We start from the raw sequence: 13,978 nt of genomic DNA, 5'->3' as shown, positions 1-13,978 counted from the left end.
CATCGATGTGTAGAAATGTCTAAATTGCTTGAAGAAATTCTTGTGGATGGATTTAACCTAAAAAATTTTGGACAATCAAGCACTGAAAAACAATTGATATTTTAAATTAAAAGGTCCAAGGACTTTCCTAGTTTAACATAAGAGTTTCTTCTCCTTTGTAATTAGTCATGTTTTTAAAATTATAAGTTACAATACTTTTTCAATTCATAATAGCGGATGTTTTTTTATTTTAAAGTAAGATGTAAGTAATTTTTTTCCATAAAAGTAGTTATTTTAAAAGCATGTTTGATATAAATTGTGCATTTTATCTCCATAATTTGAAAACGATATCTTTTTTTATTTTGTTTCCACCATTTGAATGATTTTGTTGTCATTTTTATGACTCCCTCTTAGTTATGGTGGCCCACTCTTTTTATGGAACCAACTAAATTGGCTAACACTTCAACCCCTTCCAAAGAGTATCCAAAGATTAATTGCCCACACTTCCATTTGACAACATGAAGGGCCCGATCAAACCCTCGATGTGCCAAGACGGGGTAGAAAATCAATAATCCCATAATAATCATGTCCCTTATCACTCACATGTTGGCACCTTGGGGACGGGAGGCTGCAATCCAAGGCCTCTCCAAGCCACGACAAGGTGGGCGTACATCATGACTAAACACCGCAAGGATAAGGTGACAACCCCCACACAGTCTTCAACTCGAGCAACAACAGCCATAAGTCCCCACGCACTAGATCCCATCAGAATCAACTAGATCAAGACCTATTGTTCAACTTTGACGAGCCTTTTGGACTTGGACCTCAACGCACACCCCACGACATAACATAAAAAATAGAGGCATTGCTCGCCAGCATCAAAAGCCAAGAGCCCATGGGACACCAACGTGCTCCAACTCGCCCTAATTGGTCTTACTCGAGCTAGAGTTGTCACAATCATGGAAGATCGCTTAATGGCGTTCCTGGTGTGCATGCACACAACATCTATTATAAACGACAACAAGGAAACTCAATTAGCTACCTCTACCGCCGACCTTACCTCACCAAGCTCAAGGCCAACGACTTGGTGCAGGAATTGCAAAGCGAACGTGTATATTTCTACAAGCCATCGCGGATGAATAGAAAGAAAGGACACAACACAAGCCTGACCATACATACCATTGCCAATGCACTCAACGAGCAACTCACTCTGCGTGAGCTCGTAGAAAAAGCTCACTCTGCGTGATGCACAAAAAGCTCCTGCAAATGGGCTCGAACGACGCTGCATAAAGATCCAAGATAGTTTCGAGGCCTCTAGAAATAATGTAGAGCACGCCCATGCAACTTAGCAATCTAAACGAGGAAGAATCCGACACCGCAATAGCCATTTTCCAATCAACTCAGCATCCCGATCCATTCAATCCCCCTCCACCTCCCTACCTCACAACCCAATAATAACCGCCTCCCGCTTCTCGCTGAAAACTTGCTTACATTTTCCAACTCAATCCATCCATTCTACCCCTCCCGCTCCTTCCGCCTCCACATATCCCTCTACCTCACAACCCACTACCCCCACGCGCACACACAGGTTCCACCGACGACCCTGCAGGACCAAGTACCAATACTACACCCGCTGAACCACTCAGGTCCAAACCATTTTGCTACCCCAACAACCAACCGAGGAACTGGACCATTTTCCAACTGCAGGGAACGATCAAACTATTGAAGACATTCTCACATTAGACCCCCAATGGTACGGGATCCTCCATAAATGTAGTCCCTTTGAAGATATAACCGATTTAAGTGTATGGAAGAGCAAGCTTCAACAAGGCCTAAAGTTTGACTTATTTGTCTCATAGACTGCAAATTGCAGATGTGTTAGACTTGGATGAACACGAAAACATTGAGGGTCATTGATGACAAAGCAAGAGGGATCTCTAAGCATGAATTCCACAAGAGTGCTGCTCTATGATAAAACATGGACTAGGATGTTTTCCACAAGGTATAACTATAAGTAACTGTCTTTACATGCTGCAGAAATGGTCGGGTTAAGTACTAGTGTCTATAAACAGGTGTCTATAAATAGAGGTGGCCTTGTAATCTGCCACTATGGAGCTGCTTTGGAGCTCTTACTTTGTGAAACAGGCGAAAGAGAGAACAACATGCTCTTTGAATTAGCTAGTGAAATATCCCAGGTTGCTATGCTGTCTTGACCTTACAACAGGCCTTCCACTGCATCACATTCCCAACATCGAACAAGAGCAACCAAAGCAACATCTCCATTGGATAATCCCGTTCTTTCATCAATAGATGATGATACCGGTCAGACTCTCTAAAGCTGCAAATATAGATAAGCTTCCTCGACCAACAAAACTGCTATTGATACATCCTCCCCTTAAAAAACATCACGTCATTCTATCCCTCTCTCAATCCCAACGACTTTTCTCTCTCTTTCAGTTCATTCACACACCGTCACAAAGAAAACACTCACTGAACACCATAGGATAAGAGCACCATAGGCTCTAATACCACTTGAAGGATCACGAGGGGAGAGTGGGATCGTACACTACATCGTATTACAAAAAAACAATATATACATGTTCACCCCTTGGGATTAGGGCTACACTTTGTCCCATGAACACTCTCAATTGCGGATTTTACACCATTCTCAACAAAATAAGCGCTACCTCATTTCCAGCGATGTCCTACCAATTTTTGTAATATAATGTAGCTTACACCGATATATCATGAAGAACAAAGAACAAAATCATCAAAAAGCCATTTAAAATTAAAGGTTACTTGAGGACTAAAGAAGCCACAATAAACTCTTCTAAGGGGGAGATTTTGCAATCCAGGGAACAGAACTAATTTTTACATAATATCAATATAACTTTATCCTCTTGTCGGCTGTCAAAGCTGCAACAATCCAGAGAGCAAAACTTTCATTTACATAAGCTCCATACTCTTACATCTTGTCGGCATTCAAAGCTACACCATCATTTTTCTAGATTATACTCTTCTTTTAATCTTTGGGGCAGCCCTGCTTGCCATTTTTCCGTACACAAAATCTGTCTCATTCACTGAAATTTTGTGAACTGAATACAGCGGGGAACATCATATCTCAATCCAAAGCTGGAACCTCGTCTCCTTTTTATTATACTCTTCAATTTTTTTCACACTGTACCCCCGGTCATCAATTAGACAAATTACCATTCTCTCCAATCAAAATAATAATAAATTTGAATTATAACCTTATAATGTGTACAGTACATTTACAATAACTACATCCTTTGTGGAAAAAGGTGTTTTCACCTCATTGCCGATTACGAACAACTCAAAACTTCTTTCAAAAAGGTTTGTTCTTCTGAGCAAAGATGGATATATCCCCGTGGTATCCTTGATCTTCATATCTCATATCTCTGACACCTCAGCCACCACTTTGAGTGGCACTATCATCGGTTGGCATAGACTACTGAGCAGAAGGCTTTTGTCAAGTCAATGACGGACTTTGCACATATGAATTTGTAAGGGTCATTGGAAATAATACTTTCCAAAGTCCTGTTTGATTTATTTCTCTGATAGAAGCACAGTTTCAATTTCCTCCAACGATTTCCCCTTAGTTTCTGTCACATTTCTCCTAACAAATAACACCGCAAGGAAGCAGACTGAAGAGAAAAATGCATACAGGATAGATGCTCCAAGTTGCTGCAATAGCTGGAGAAACATTAATCCCACAAAACAATTTGTAACCTGTTCCATTGCAAAGAGTTAATAAAATTCTCTGCACAACTTCTCGTGTTTGCTGGTCAAATTATTATTTGAAACACTACATTTGTAAACAAAGTAACAGGAGGATACATACCCAATGCACGCACATACTGACAGCCATTGCTTTTGCACGTATGCGATTGGGAAATATCTCTGGTAAAAGTAAGGCTGGTACTGGTCCTACACCCAGGGCAAATGCGAAGACATACCTGCAGCGAACTTAACACTTTCAGCTGATGAAACAAACATCTCTGTAGAATGGAGGATTACAAAGTTTCATTTGATATGACAGCAAATTGAAGAGATTCACAGAACCAGGTCGACTTTATTACATGAGTGTCCCAAACACTGCAATACTCCCTTGCAGGGATGAAAGGGCAGGAAAAGCAGCTACCGAAGCTTGTAAGGCCATAGCCAGACACTGCAAGCCAAAACAACACCATTGAGGACTTTGCATACTTTAATAATATGATTTCCCCCCTCTCCTTCCATTAATATCAATAATAACCTAATTCTATTCTCTAATATATTAGATAAAAAGAGAGATCTGTCTATAGACAATTCAAAACTTAGAAATGTTAGATTGCAGGCGAGGGGGAGGGAAGGGGTGTCGTCTGCATAAGACAAAACTTAGTTCAAACTGACCCACCATGCCAGTGAAGCTCCAGACAAGCAGATTACGTCTACCCTGACGATCCATCAAGTGTGCTGCGACACAAGATGCTGCACATACAGCATGGCACATCCAACTGTTATGAAAAAGAGAGACTGAAACACTTTATTTGATTTGTTTTAGAAGATGATACATTTCTACAGATATATATCGGTACTATGCTGCCACTCAAGAAGCTACTTATAGAGCATGGTGCATTCAACGGATCTAATATATACCTAGATGAATCCAGGAACATTCCCAAACTCATCCTCTAAAAACACAACATAGTGCAGTTTCAATCTCATGATAGTCACTCACAAGGTTGAAAACCATAAACTCCACCATGCATAGCAGGGACTAGCTACTATGACATCCCCACTGACGTCATCAGCCCCCAACAGTGGGTGTAGACCATAGTATAAAAATAAGCTCTCAACGGAACTAAATAGTGTATTTTGCATCTTTCTGTTTGTTGCCACTCAAGAAGCTACATTATACTATATATAAAGCACGAAGCATCAACAAACTAAATGTTGTATTTTCCATCTTTTCATTGTAATTGCCCACACACCCCTCTTCCCTTGTAAGCATAAAAGTCTACAGGTCATGCATCATAACTGCTCCATGAGATTGTTGCTGCTCGGAAGTAGAACTACATCATTACTCTCAAAATCGTGCCAGTTAGGACCCAGTTAAATCGAACGCTGTGTTACTCTCAGAAGTTGGTGCCATGTAGGTCCCAATCCGATCCAACACTGGGTGCTACGCTATTGCTAAAACCAGCATTATTCTGGCCTGCAGGCTTTGATGCATAGATTACAATTCCTGCAAGGTGATGCATAGATCACAATATCTACTGACTTTAAAAAACAAAATAAAACAAGAGTACAGTGTGTGTGGGCACAGCATCGTAGTATAGTGGTAAAGTGGGTCTTTTGGATGCGAAGAAGAACGCACATGATTTCTCTAGTGTGTTGGGCTGTTAAACGGCAATTTTAGCCTTGAAGGTAAAAGGTTGATGGAAGCAATGACGAGGATGCTTCTTCAAAATCAGACAAAATAAAGTCTATAGTGAAGAAGGCCCTAAATGAGATGGGTTTTCGAAGGGAACTAGGACAAAATGAGAAATGGTGTAATGAATGTTCTCGAAAAGGACATACAAAAAATGCAAAATATTGTGATGCATATACCAACTTTGGTCATGACGAGTCCGACTGTCGGTATGCAAAGAAGAGGAATATAGATGTGCATTAGTTTGACCAATACTAAGGTAAAAGATGGATGCCCACCTAGGCCCAAGCCTAAGTTTGAGACTCACAAGTCGAATAACCTTTTTTTTTTAATTACAAGTCGAAATTCACAGAAGAGACCACATCTAAGGACGCAGTGCTAACAAAATAAAGTAGCAAAGAGCACATACCAAGAAGATTCACAACTCCCACAGACACACTCGCCACTAAGTCAGAGGAAATTCCTGCATTCCTGAATACTGTAGAGGAGAAATAAAAGACAGCATTTATTCCGGCCAGCTGTTGGAAGGCAAACAGTGCTGCTCCAACGAACACAACTGCACAAATGGTAGATTGGGGAAAAAAAAACTTTCAGATTTATAGAGCAGCAGTTTCGGAGAACAAAAGCAAACAAACAAACTAAGAATGGTAGGAATAAATTCTCAAACAAATCACCTTGACAATTTTTGGCAGTGAAGGCTCTTATAAAAATACATTATATCGCTGAATCCAGGAACATGCCCAAACTCATCCTCTAGAAATACAACACGTAAAAAATACCTTTTCTATATCGCTCATAAAAGAGTTCTTTGAATGTACTTTGCTCATCTTCTTCATGTCTATCACTGCGGACTAAGTCAGCCATTGCTGGTTTGACATGCGCTCCACCCCATAGTCTCTCAATTTCATGTTCCGCTTCATACCAGCGTGATTGCTGTCATATTTATTTCAGCCCAGAAACGAGACTTAATGCATAACTCAAGAAACACTTATTATAAATTACGAAAAGACAATCGATTACTAAGGCTAGAATTTCTGAGCTATACAGTTCATCAGAAAATTCCAAATAGGTATAGAAGTTAACACAGGGAAACCTTGGATGTGCCACAAACACCCATGCCAAATCAAAGATGAGACAATAAGCTTTCCCCCTACCTTCATCGTGAGGACCTAAGTGGAAATTGAAATTTTACATAAAATCACCGGTGAGTGAAGGCCAAAAGGCTGAAGGCTCTAACATATGCTCACTAAACAGAAATTTCCAAAAAGGTATGGATGTTGAAAATTGATAGAAGGAGACCCACAAACCCCCAAGCGAAAAAACATAAACTTCCCATTGTGAGGACGTAAGTGGAAGCTAAAATTAAAATTATATACACGAGTGTAGCCTGAAAGCGAATATGAAAGCAGACGTTCGAACTACGGAGGTCCTCTTACATTTCTAAATTAATTTACAATCACAAAGAAAAACTAAAGTTCTAAAATTCCAACCTTGAAAAGCCAACGGGGACTCTCAGAGCAGAACTCCATCCCAATAGCAAGTATTACAGCAGGAACTGTGGATATCCAAAAACAAATCCTCCACCTGGCACAACATTCCCTTGCTTGAAACATGCATCCTACGGAAGCTATAGAGGGGGAAAATATGACCAAAATAAATAGTTCGCTGAAATAAGAATAACAAGTATCATTTGCACTCTGAAAAGGAAACTTACCAACCAGGAATTGTTGCCACTGGAAGGCCGATTACAAGAGCTCCTAATATTCCAACGCAAGTAGCAATTTGGCAGAGACTACCGTAAGTTCCCCTCACCGCTGTTGGTGAAATCTGTAAACACCAGTGATGCATTATATCGATGCTTTTAGAAATTTACCAATAAAAAGAACCACGTGAGTAGAAGCAGCGGAAACGTTGAAATTATCACCAATCATACCTCGGAGACGTACAGTGAGGTTACTGGTCCTCCAACGCCCAGTCCTAAACCGACCAAAAAGCGACCGAAGATCATAAGACCCAGATTTGGAGCTAATGCACTGCAAAACCCCAGAAGAATACAATCTTAACATACGGTATTTCTCAAACAGAATATAATCCTGGGTCAGAACAACATCAATATTCTTAATAGAGACTTATAAACCGAAAGGATATCCAGATCACAACACAAAATTCTAGGATTCGGGAGAACTCGATCTCGATATTATATCCGCCGCGTCATAACCACGGACCTTAAAACTCATATGTAAGCACGACATTTCATTCAGTCTCATTTCTATGAGCACAACATTTCATTCAGTCAAGAATCGGGGCTTCAAGACTGGCAGCAAACCTGGCGCACGCTCCCACGATCATCGGAACAGCACTTAGTTGGAAGGCACGTCTGCGCCCGAAACCGTCAGCAATTGTTGCACTTACCGCACATCCAAGGAAAGCCCCTATCAAGCATGTGCTTACAACCCATCCTGCATAACGCACCGCAATTGTAAGGGAAATACTAAGATGGACGATGCTTTGAGGAAAGCCAGGAATCCTTTGGAAAAAAGACATCAAACCTTATCCAAAGATATAGGTAAAAGAAGGCCTCACCCTGAGCAAGGGCGTTTCCCGCAAAACCCAAATCTAGAGCGATCGATTGTAATGGAATATTAACAACCCTGCGCAGCAAAACACTCAGATTTTAGAATGCTCGAGAAGAAACGAGGCCCAATGCTTGCAAAGAATTGCCGCCGATAATTGTGTGGATACACCAAATGCGCTACACTTGTTTCACTGCATTAGCGCGCGAGCTTACCCGATGTGGTAGCCGAAAAGTGTAGCGGAGAGAAGAGCGATGCAGACGTGAGGAAGCGAGAGCTGCCACGATGGCGACAATGCGGCGTAGTCGAAAGCGTCCAAAGCGATGTTCATGGCTGCAAACCAGAAATAATGGACAGATGAGCAATGCGAGAAGCAGATCCATTGCGAAATAACACTGAGATGCCGTAGGCAGAATGTGGATTTGTTATCACAATCAAACTCTTCTTCTAAAATGCCACAGGGCGACAAGCACAGGGATTCATTCTAGCAAAGAAAGGGAAGAGCATGTACACAGAAATCCTCAACAGAAGTCGAATCCATGTCATACGGATCCTGAATAGTAATGCGAACAACGGACGACGAGATCTAGCCAAACAAAGAGGATTTCCCTTCAAAATTTTCCTTCGATTTCTTTCTCCTTCCCTTAGATTTCTTTCTCCAATTTTTCCTCTCGCCTTCCCTCTCGTTTCTTTCTCGGATTTCGATTCTCCTTCCCTCTCATTTCGTTCACTCACTCCCCTACCGTTCTTCTGGTGCGATCCTCTACCGTTCTTCTGGCGCACGTATCACACGTTCTCTCGGTTTGTCTTTTTTTGATTTCCTCCGGAAAGAGGGGGGGAAGACGGCGTGAAAGGGGAGAAAAAGGCAAGGGAAGGAAGGGATAAAATACCTGAGGCGGAAGAGCGGGGAGGAGCGTCGGAAGAATCACGGGAGGGGAGGCGTTTGTACATGGCGAGGGGGGGGGGGCTCGACATAGCCAGCACCAAACCACAAGAAGAAAACCAAAATGAAGAAGACGAACAAGAAGAAGAAGAAGAAGAAAAAGAAGACAATGAAGAGTGGGAACTGTTCCCTCCACGTGGCACCCTAGCAGATACCGGCTTAGCCGGTTCTCCCACCGGCTGTTCCGGTAACCGCAAATAGAGGACTCTCCCCAACCCCTTTCCAAGGGGTCCGACCCCTGAGGTTTCTAGTACCGCTCCTGTCCCTTTCATATCAGAGAACATTGTTTACAGCCTGGCACCCCCGCTTTGCCCTTTAATTTCTGTCCCCTGGCCCACGTGTCCTCCTCCCTCCCCCTCCACGTTGCCTCCCCACTTCTCTTGGATATGCCACCCCTCCTACGTGGCGCCCCTCCCTTCCACTTGGCCTCCCCTTTCCCTCCCACGTCCCCTCCCCCCTTGCTCGCCACGTCCCCCCCTTTTTTTTTCATTTGCATGCCATTTACCCTTTGCTCCACCCTTTATTCTTTATTCTTTCTACAAAAACATATATATTTTATTATTGGGAATATGTTCAACCACAATAACAAGATGAATGATAAAATCCATTCATAAGGCCTGCCTAAGATCCAAAATAGGGGAAAAGAAGATGAATTGGATGCGCAGCATGGAGAAGAGGGCGAAAATCTTTGTGTGTGTGTGTGTGTGTGTGTGTGTGTGAGAGAGAGAGAGATGGAGGATTTCAAGGGATGAAAATAGCAAGTGAAACTTGGACCGAGAAGAGGGCAAAAAGCTTTGTGTGTGTGTGTGTGTGTGTGTGTGTGTGTGTGTGTGAGACAGACAGAGAGAGAGAGAGAGAGAGATGGAGGATTTCAAGGGATGAAAATAGCAAGTGAAACTTGGACCAACCATAAAAAGACAAAAAATAAACCTAAAAATTATGGAATTTTCCCTTTGCAAGGAAAACGATAAAGCCTTACCTCATAGGGCAAGCCAAAAAGAAACAAGTTGAGAGAGAGAGAGAGAGAGAGGAGGGGGGGGGGGGGGGGGGGGACAGAGAGAGAGTGGGAGAGTAGAGAGAGAGATTCTAGGGTTTCCCTCAATTACTGTTGGATTGTCCGCCTTGGTCGTACTGCTTCTTGCGGCAATCTCTTTCATAGTGTCCAAACTTGACAGTAGTTGCACTGAATGTTTGACACATTGGTGGATGCATTCCCTCGTCCTTGAAATCTTCCTCAGTTGAAATGATTTCCTTTTTGTTGATTCTGATGTTGCTGAGGATGATGCTGATGCTGATTTTGATTTTGTTGCTGATGATTACCACTTTTCTTGTATGATCTACCTCTGCCTCTGCTTCTGTTTGAAGCTGTGAATGCCTGATCATTAGAATTACCTTTACGTGCTTGAATAGCTTGAGTCCTGAGTTCTTCACCAAGTAGGATTGACTGAAGTTCTTCCAGTGTCGGAATTTGCCGTTGGATGGTAATACTCTGGACTAGATTTTCATATCCCTTTCTAGTCCATTCAGAATGACTTGAACCATTTCTGCGGGGTTCATAGTCTCTCCCGCTGCTGCAAGTTGATTGTTGTAGTCTTCTATGCGGAGTACATAAGCATGACCGGTTTCACTGCTGTTGCGAAAACTCTGGTTGATCTGGTTTCTCAAGGTGAGAATCCTGGATGTGTTCTTGGACTTGTAGAGAGCTGTGAACATATCCCATGCTTCTTTTGATGTCTTGACTGTATTGAGCTATCCTAGCATGACATCTTGAACATCGGATCCCATTTGCATGGTCAAGAATGAACATTGCCATGTTTTTGCCCATTCATCCCCTCTTCTTGTTGAAAATAATGCCTCAATGGTATGCTAGTCATGCAAATGGGACCCGATCATCGGGATACTTTGCAAGGGGCTTAAAATCACCTAGAATGAGGCCTATGAAATATATCATGGCTAGAAAAATACCATTTGCATGGTTAAGAATGAAGATTTCGATGTTCTTCCCTATGCATCCCCTCTTCTGGTTCAAAATAATGCCTCGATGGTATTTGAGTAATGCAAAATACCTTCTCGCCAACCTAAGTACTTTCCTAAGGTCAAGGGCAGTGGGTGAGGGGTGAAAGTGACACGCCATCTATTCTGCAGGTGGTGAAAACAACCATAAGTCCTTTTCCTCCAGTTTCTAGGTTTCCTTGTCGAGCTATGCCCTTGACGTGAATAGAATAACAAGGAAGGTAGTAGTAAGTAACTATGGAGAACAGAGGCTAGGGCCTATAGCCATCGTCATAGCAGTTGGCTCCACGCCACCATCGAGCACGCTGTCGATTTTCTTTAAAAGAAAATCAGAAGAAGAAAGTATCATTTCACTTCCACAAAAAAAACATATTTATTTGAATATATCAAACAATAAAAGATTGGTCATCGTCTATATCACCATCTAGATTCATGAGAAATCAATTCCTTCATCCAAGTGTCTAATTAGAATCCACTAGTTCATCCAAGTATCACAATTAGACTTATTACGACATCCCTAAGAAGTCACCCTTAGGGTGTTATTAAGTTTCTTTCATGTAGGGATACATATGTGTCCTATTAGTGATGATGACGTGCCAAGACTATTGTTGAAGTACACGACAATTAAAATGCAATTGATGATATGGTGATTTATCTTTGGAATATAGTACTAAATATATCAAACAAAATAATAATTTCTAATATTATACTTTGTTTGTTAATTCTAAATTATTCATCCAATGCAACTTAACATACATCACAATCAACGTAAAAGAAAAAGGCATGAGCTTCAAAGTTTTTTCTTTTTTTAACGTCATTTTCTTGCTCTTGTGCAACACTTTAGATCCTCCATGATGATAGTCCCCTTTTCCTCATCTTGGTTTTGACATAGCTCCCCATATCACTATCCACCTAGCATGGCATTAAGCTTTTATGCATTCCTTTTACACGCACAAACTTCTTCAAACAAAATGCTTTGCCATCTATTGACCATTCCACTTCTTATGTGAAGTTGAACTTCAAACACAATGCTTGGTACAAATTGAAACCATTTCCATAAAAATTTCCTTCAGATTAATATTGTGTAAACATCACAACTAGGCTTATCCTTTTTTTTTCTTTAATAACCAAAAAGTAGTAGTGTATTTATAGGGGCTAGTGACCCCCCAAAAAGAGACCTGATACAAAATTTGGTTGACTACAGGGGCACCGCTCATAGCCTACGCTATGCCAGCTAGGGGACAAAGGGTTACTTCGAATAGCCCAATAGAGTGCAAGCATGACTAATCACTATAGGGGCACCACCCGCAGCCTACACTATGCCAGCTAGGGGACAAAGGGTTACTTCAAACAGCCAATAAAGTGCAAGGCATGACTAATCACTAGTTCTTTGGAGCCCATCATCCAACCAAAGTCCTTGAGGTAGGACTTCACCATGAGGCACAGGTGGGATTCACTGAACCCCAGCACAATATTCGTTTTGAAGGCTAGCTGGTTTCTTTGCTCCCACACCGAGAGACAGACTGCGGCACATACTGAGGGCCACACTGCACCTAGAGAGGAGGGGAGGTGAGAAGCCTCACCTAGCAGCACCCCACGAGTCAGTGAGCAGGACCAGAACAAGTGTTTGAGTGATTCCACCGCCTTCCTGGACAATGGGCATACCGGAGATAGAGGAATACGCTTGGCTAGCCTGCCCCGAACGGGTACCCAGTGATTCAATATCTTCCACAGCATAAACTTAGCGTTGCCCGTCGTGCAGAGTTTCCAAGCGTCTCTAAATCTTTTTTGCCACCATTGGTTACCCCTCCTTAGCTTCCATTTCCTGTTGAGATCGCTTGTCAATGCCCAACTCAACATATGTCCCTGTAAATCACTTTCGTAGAAATGCGACTCATCTTGGTTTTGCCACACACCCATTGATTAACTCGGCCCTCCTCGGACTTGTTGACGTGGTTGGGAGGCCACTTCTGCAGGATCTGGTCTCGACAACCGACTGAATCAAGTCCTTCTCCCAGGGTGAGCACGTGCAAATAAATTACATTCTATATTGTCTGCAATTGTAACCCAATGCTATATGCTAGAGAGAGAATATAGCCAATTACACACATGCGCGCGCATGCACATTTTGAGAGCGATTTACCTATGCTCAAACCTTTGATTCTTTCTACAAAATTTTAGGCCATTAACATATATGTTAACAGCCAAAGATTGGTCATCGTCTAGATTATTATCTAGATCTGCGAGAAGTTTCTTCCTTCATCCAAGTGTCACAACTAGACTTGTTCATCATCATATAATGGAATATGTGTGAGCCTTAAAAAAGAAGTTTTATCTTACTCTAACAAATGCTTAACGGAAGCAAGAACGGAAGAGGGAGAGAGAGAGACAGAGAGCCACAAGTTTTGGTGGGTGCAGAACCACCCTAATCTTCTTTTTTCATTCATTTATATATGTGTTTGAGTATTGTACATAACCGGGGTAAAGGCACAGTGACCTTTAACCCCCACAACCTCCCACTTAAAGAACAATGTGCCTTCAAGGGAGAACAACCAGTGAGCATACTATCCAATGCCCATCAATACACGACAATACTCAAACCGCTGACTAGGTAGACTCTTCGTCAGCATATCTGCAGGGTTATCATCTGTATGAACCTTGAGAACCTCTATGCACTTGTCCTCAAGTACCTCCCGGATGAAATGGTATCTGACCTCAATGTGTTTGGTCTATGCATGAAAGACCGGATTCCGTGCTAGCTGAATAGCACTCATGGAATCACGATGCAATGTTGGTACACCTGTATGAATCCCCAAATCTCCCACTAGCCGATCAAGCCATATAGCCTCCTTGCAACCCTCTGTGGCTGCAACATACTCAGCCTCTGTGGTAGACAAAGCAACGCACTTCTGTGTGCGAGACATCCATGACACTGCACCACCTGCAAAGGTGAACACATAACCAGAAGTGGATCTCCTACTATCCACATGCCCTGCATAGTCTAAATCTGTGTACCCAAGTACATGCATGTCTCCT

The 13,978-nt window shown here is 42.2% G+C and overlaps 1 protein-coding gene across 1 annotated transcript; it reads right to left on the bottom strand.

The window, feature by feature from the left end:
• Window positions 1-3,205: 3,205 nt before the first annotated feature.
• On the bottom strand, window positions 3,206-9,008 carry LOC147887348 (putative plastidic glucose transporter 2). The gene is made up of 13 exons (XM_087394202.1): window positions 8,877-9,008; window positions 8,202-8,319; window positions 7,997-8,064; window positions 7,740-7,872; window positions 7,347-7,446; window positions 7,128-7,240; window positions 6,904-6,997; window positions 6,193-6,346; window positions 5,823-5,969; window positions 4,397-4,470; window positions 4,080-4,168; window positions 3,842-3,956; window positions 3,206-3,729 (listed from the first exon to the last, which is right to left on the bottom strand). The coding sequence occupies exons 1-13, from the start codon at window positions 8,959-8,961 to the stop codon at window positions 3,547-3,549; spliced, it is 1,473 nt and encodes a 490-aa protein (XP_087250328.1). The 5' UTR covers window positions 8,962-9,008; the 3' UTR covers window positions 3,206-3,546.
• Between the last annotated feature and the right edge of the window lie 4,970 nt (window positions 9,009-13,978).

This window comes from Dipteris shenzhenensis, chromosome 23 (assembly GCF_047967505.1).
Source record: "Dipteris shenzhenensis isolate YYH24624 ecotype China chromosome 23, Dip_SZ_1.0, whole genome shotgun sequence".
NCBI classification, from domain to species: Eukaryota; Viridiplantae; Streptophyta; class Polypodiopsida; order Gleicheniales; family Dipteridaceae; genus Dipteris; species Dipteris shenzhenensis.
Note: the sequence above shows the minus strand (reverse complement) of the source record. Positions and strands in the feature narration are given on the sequence as shown.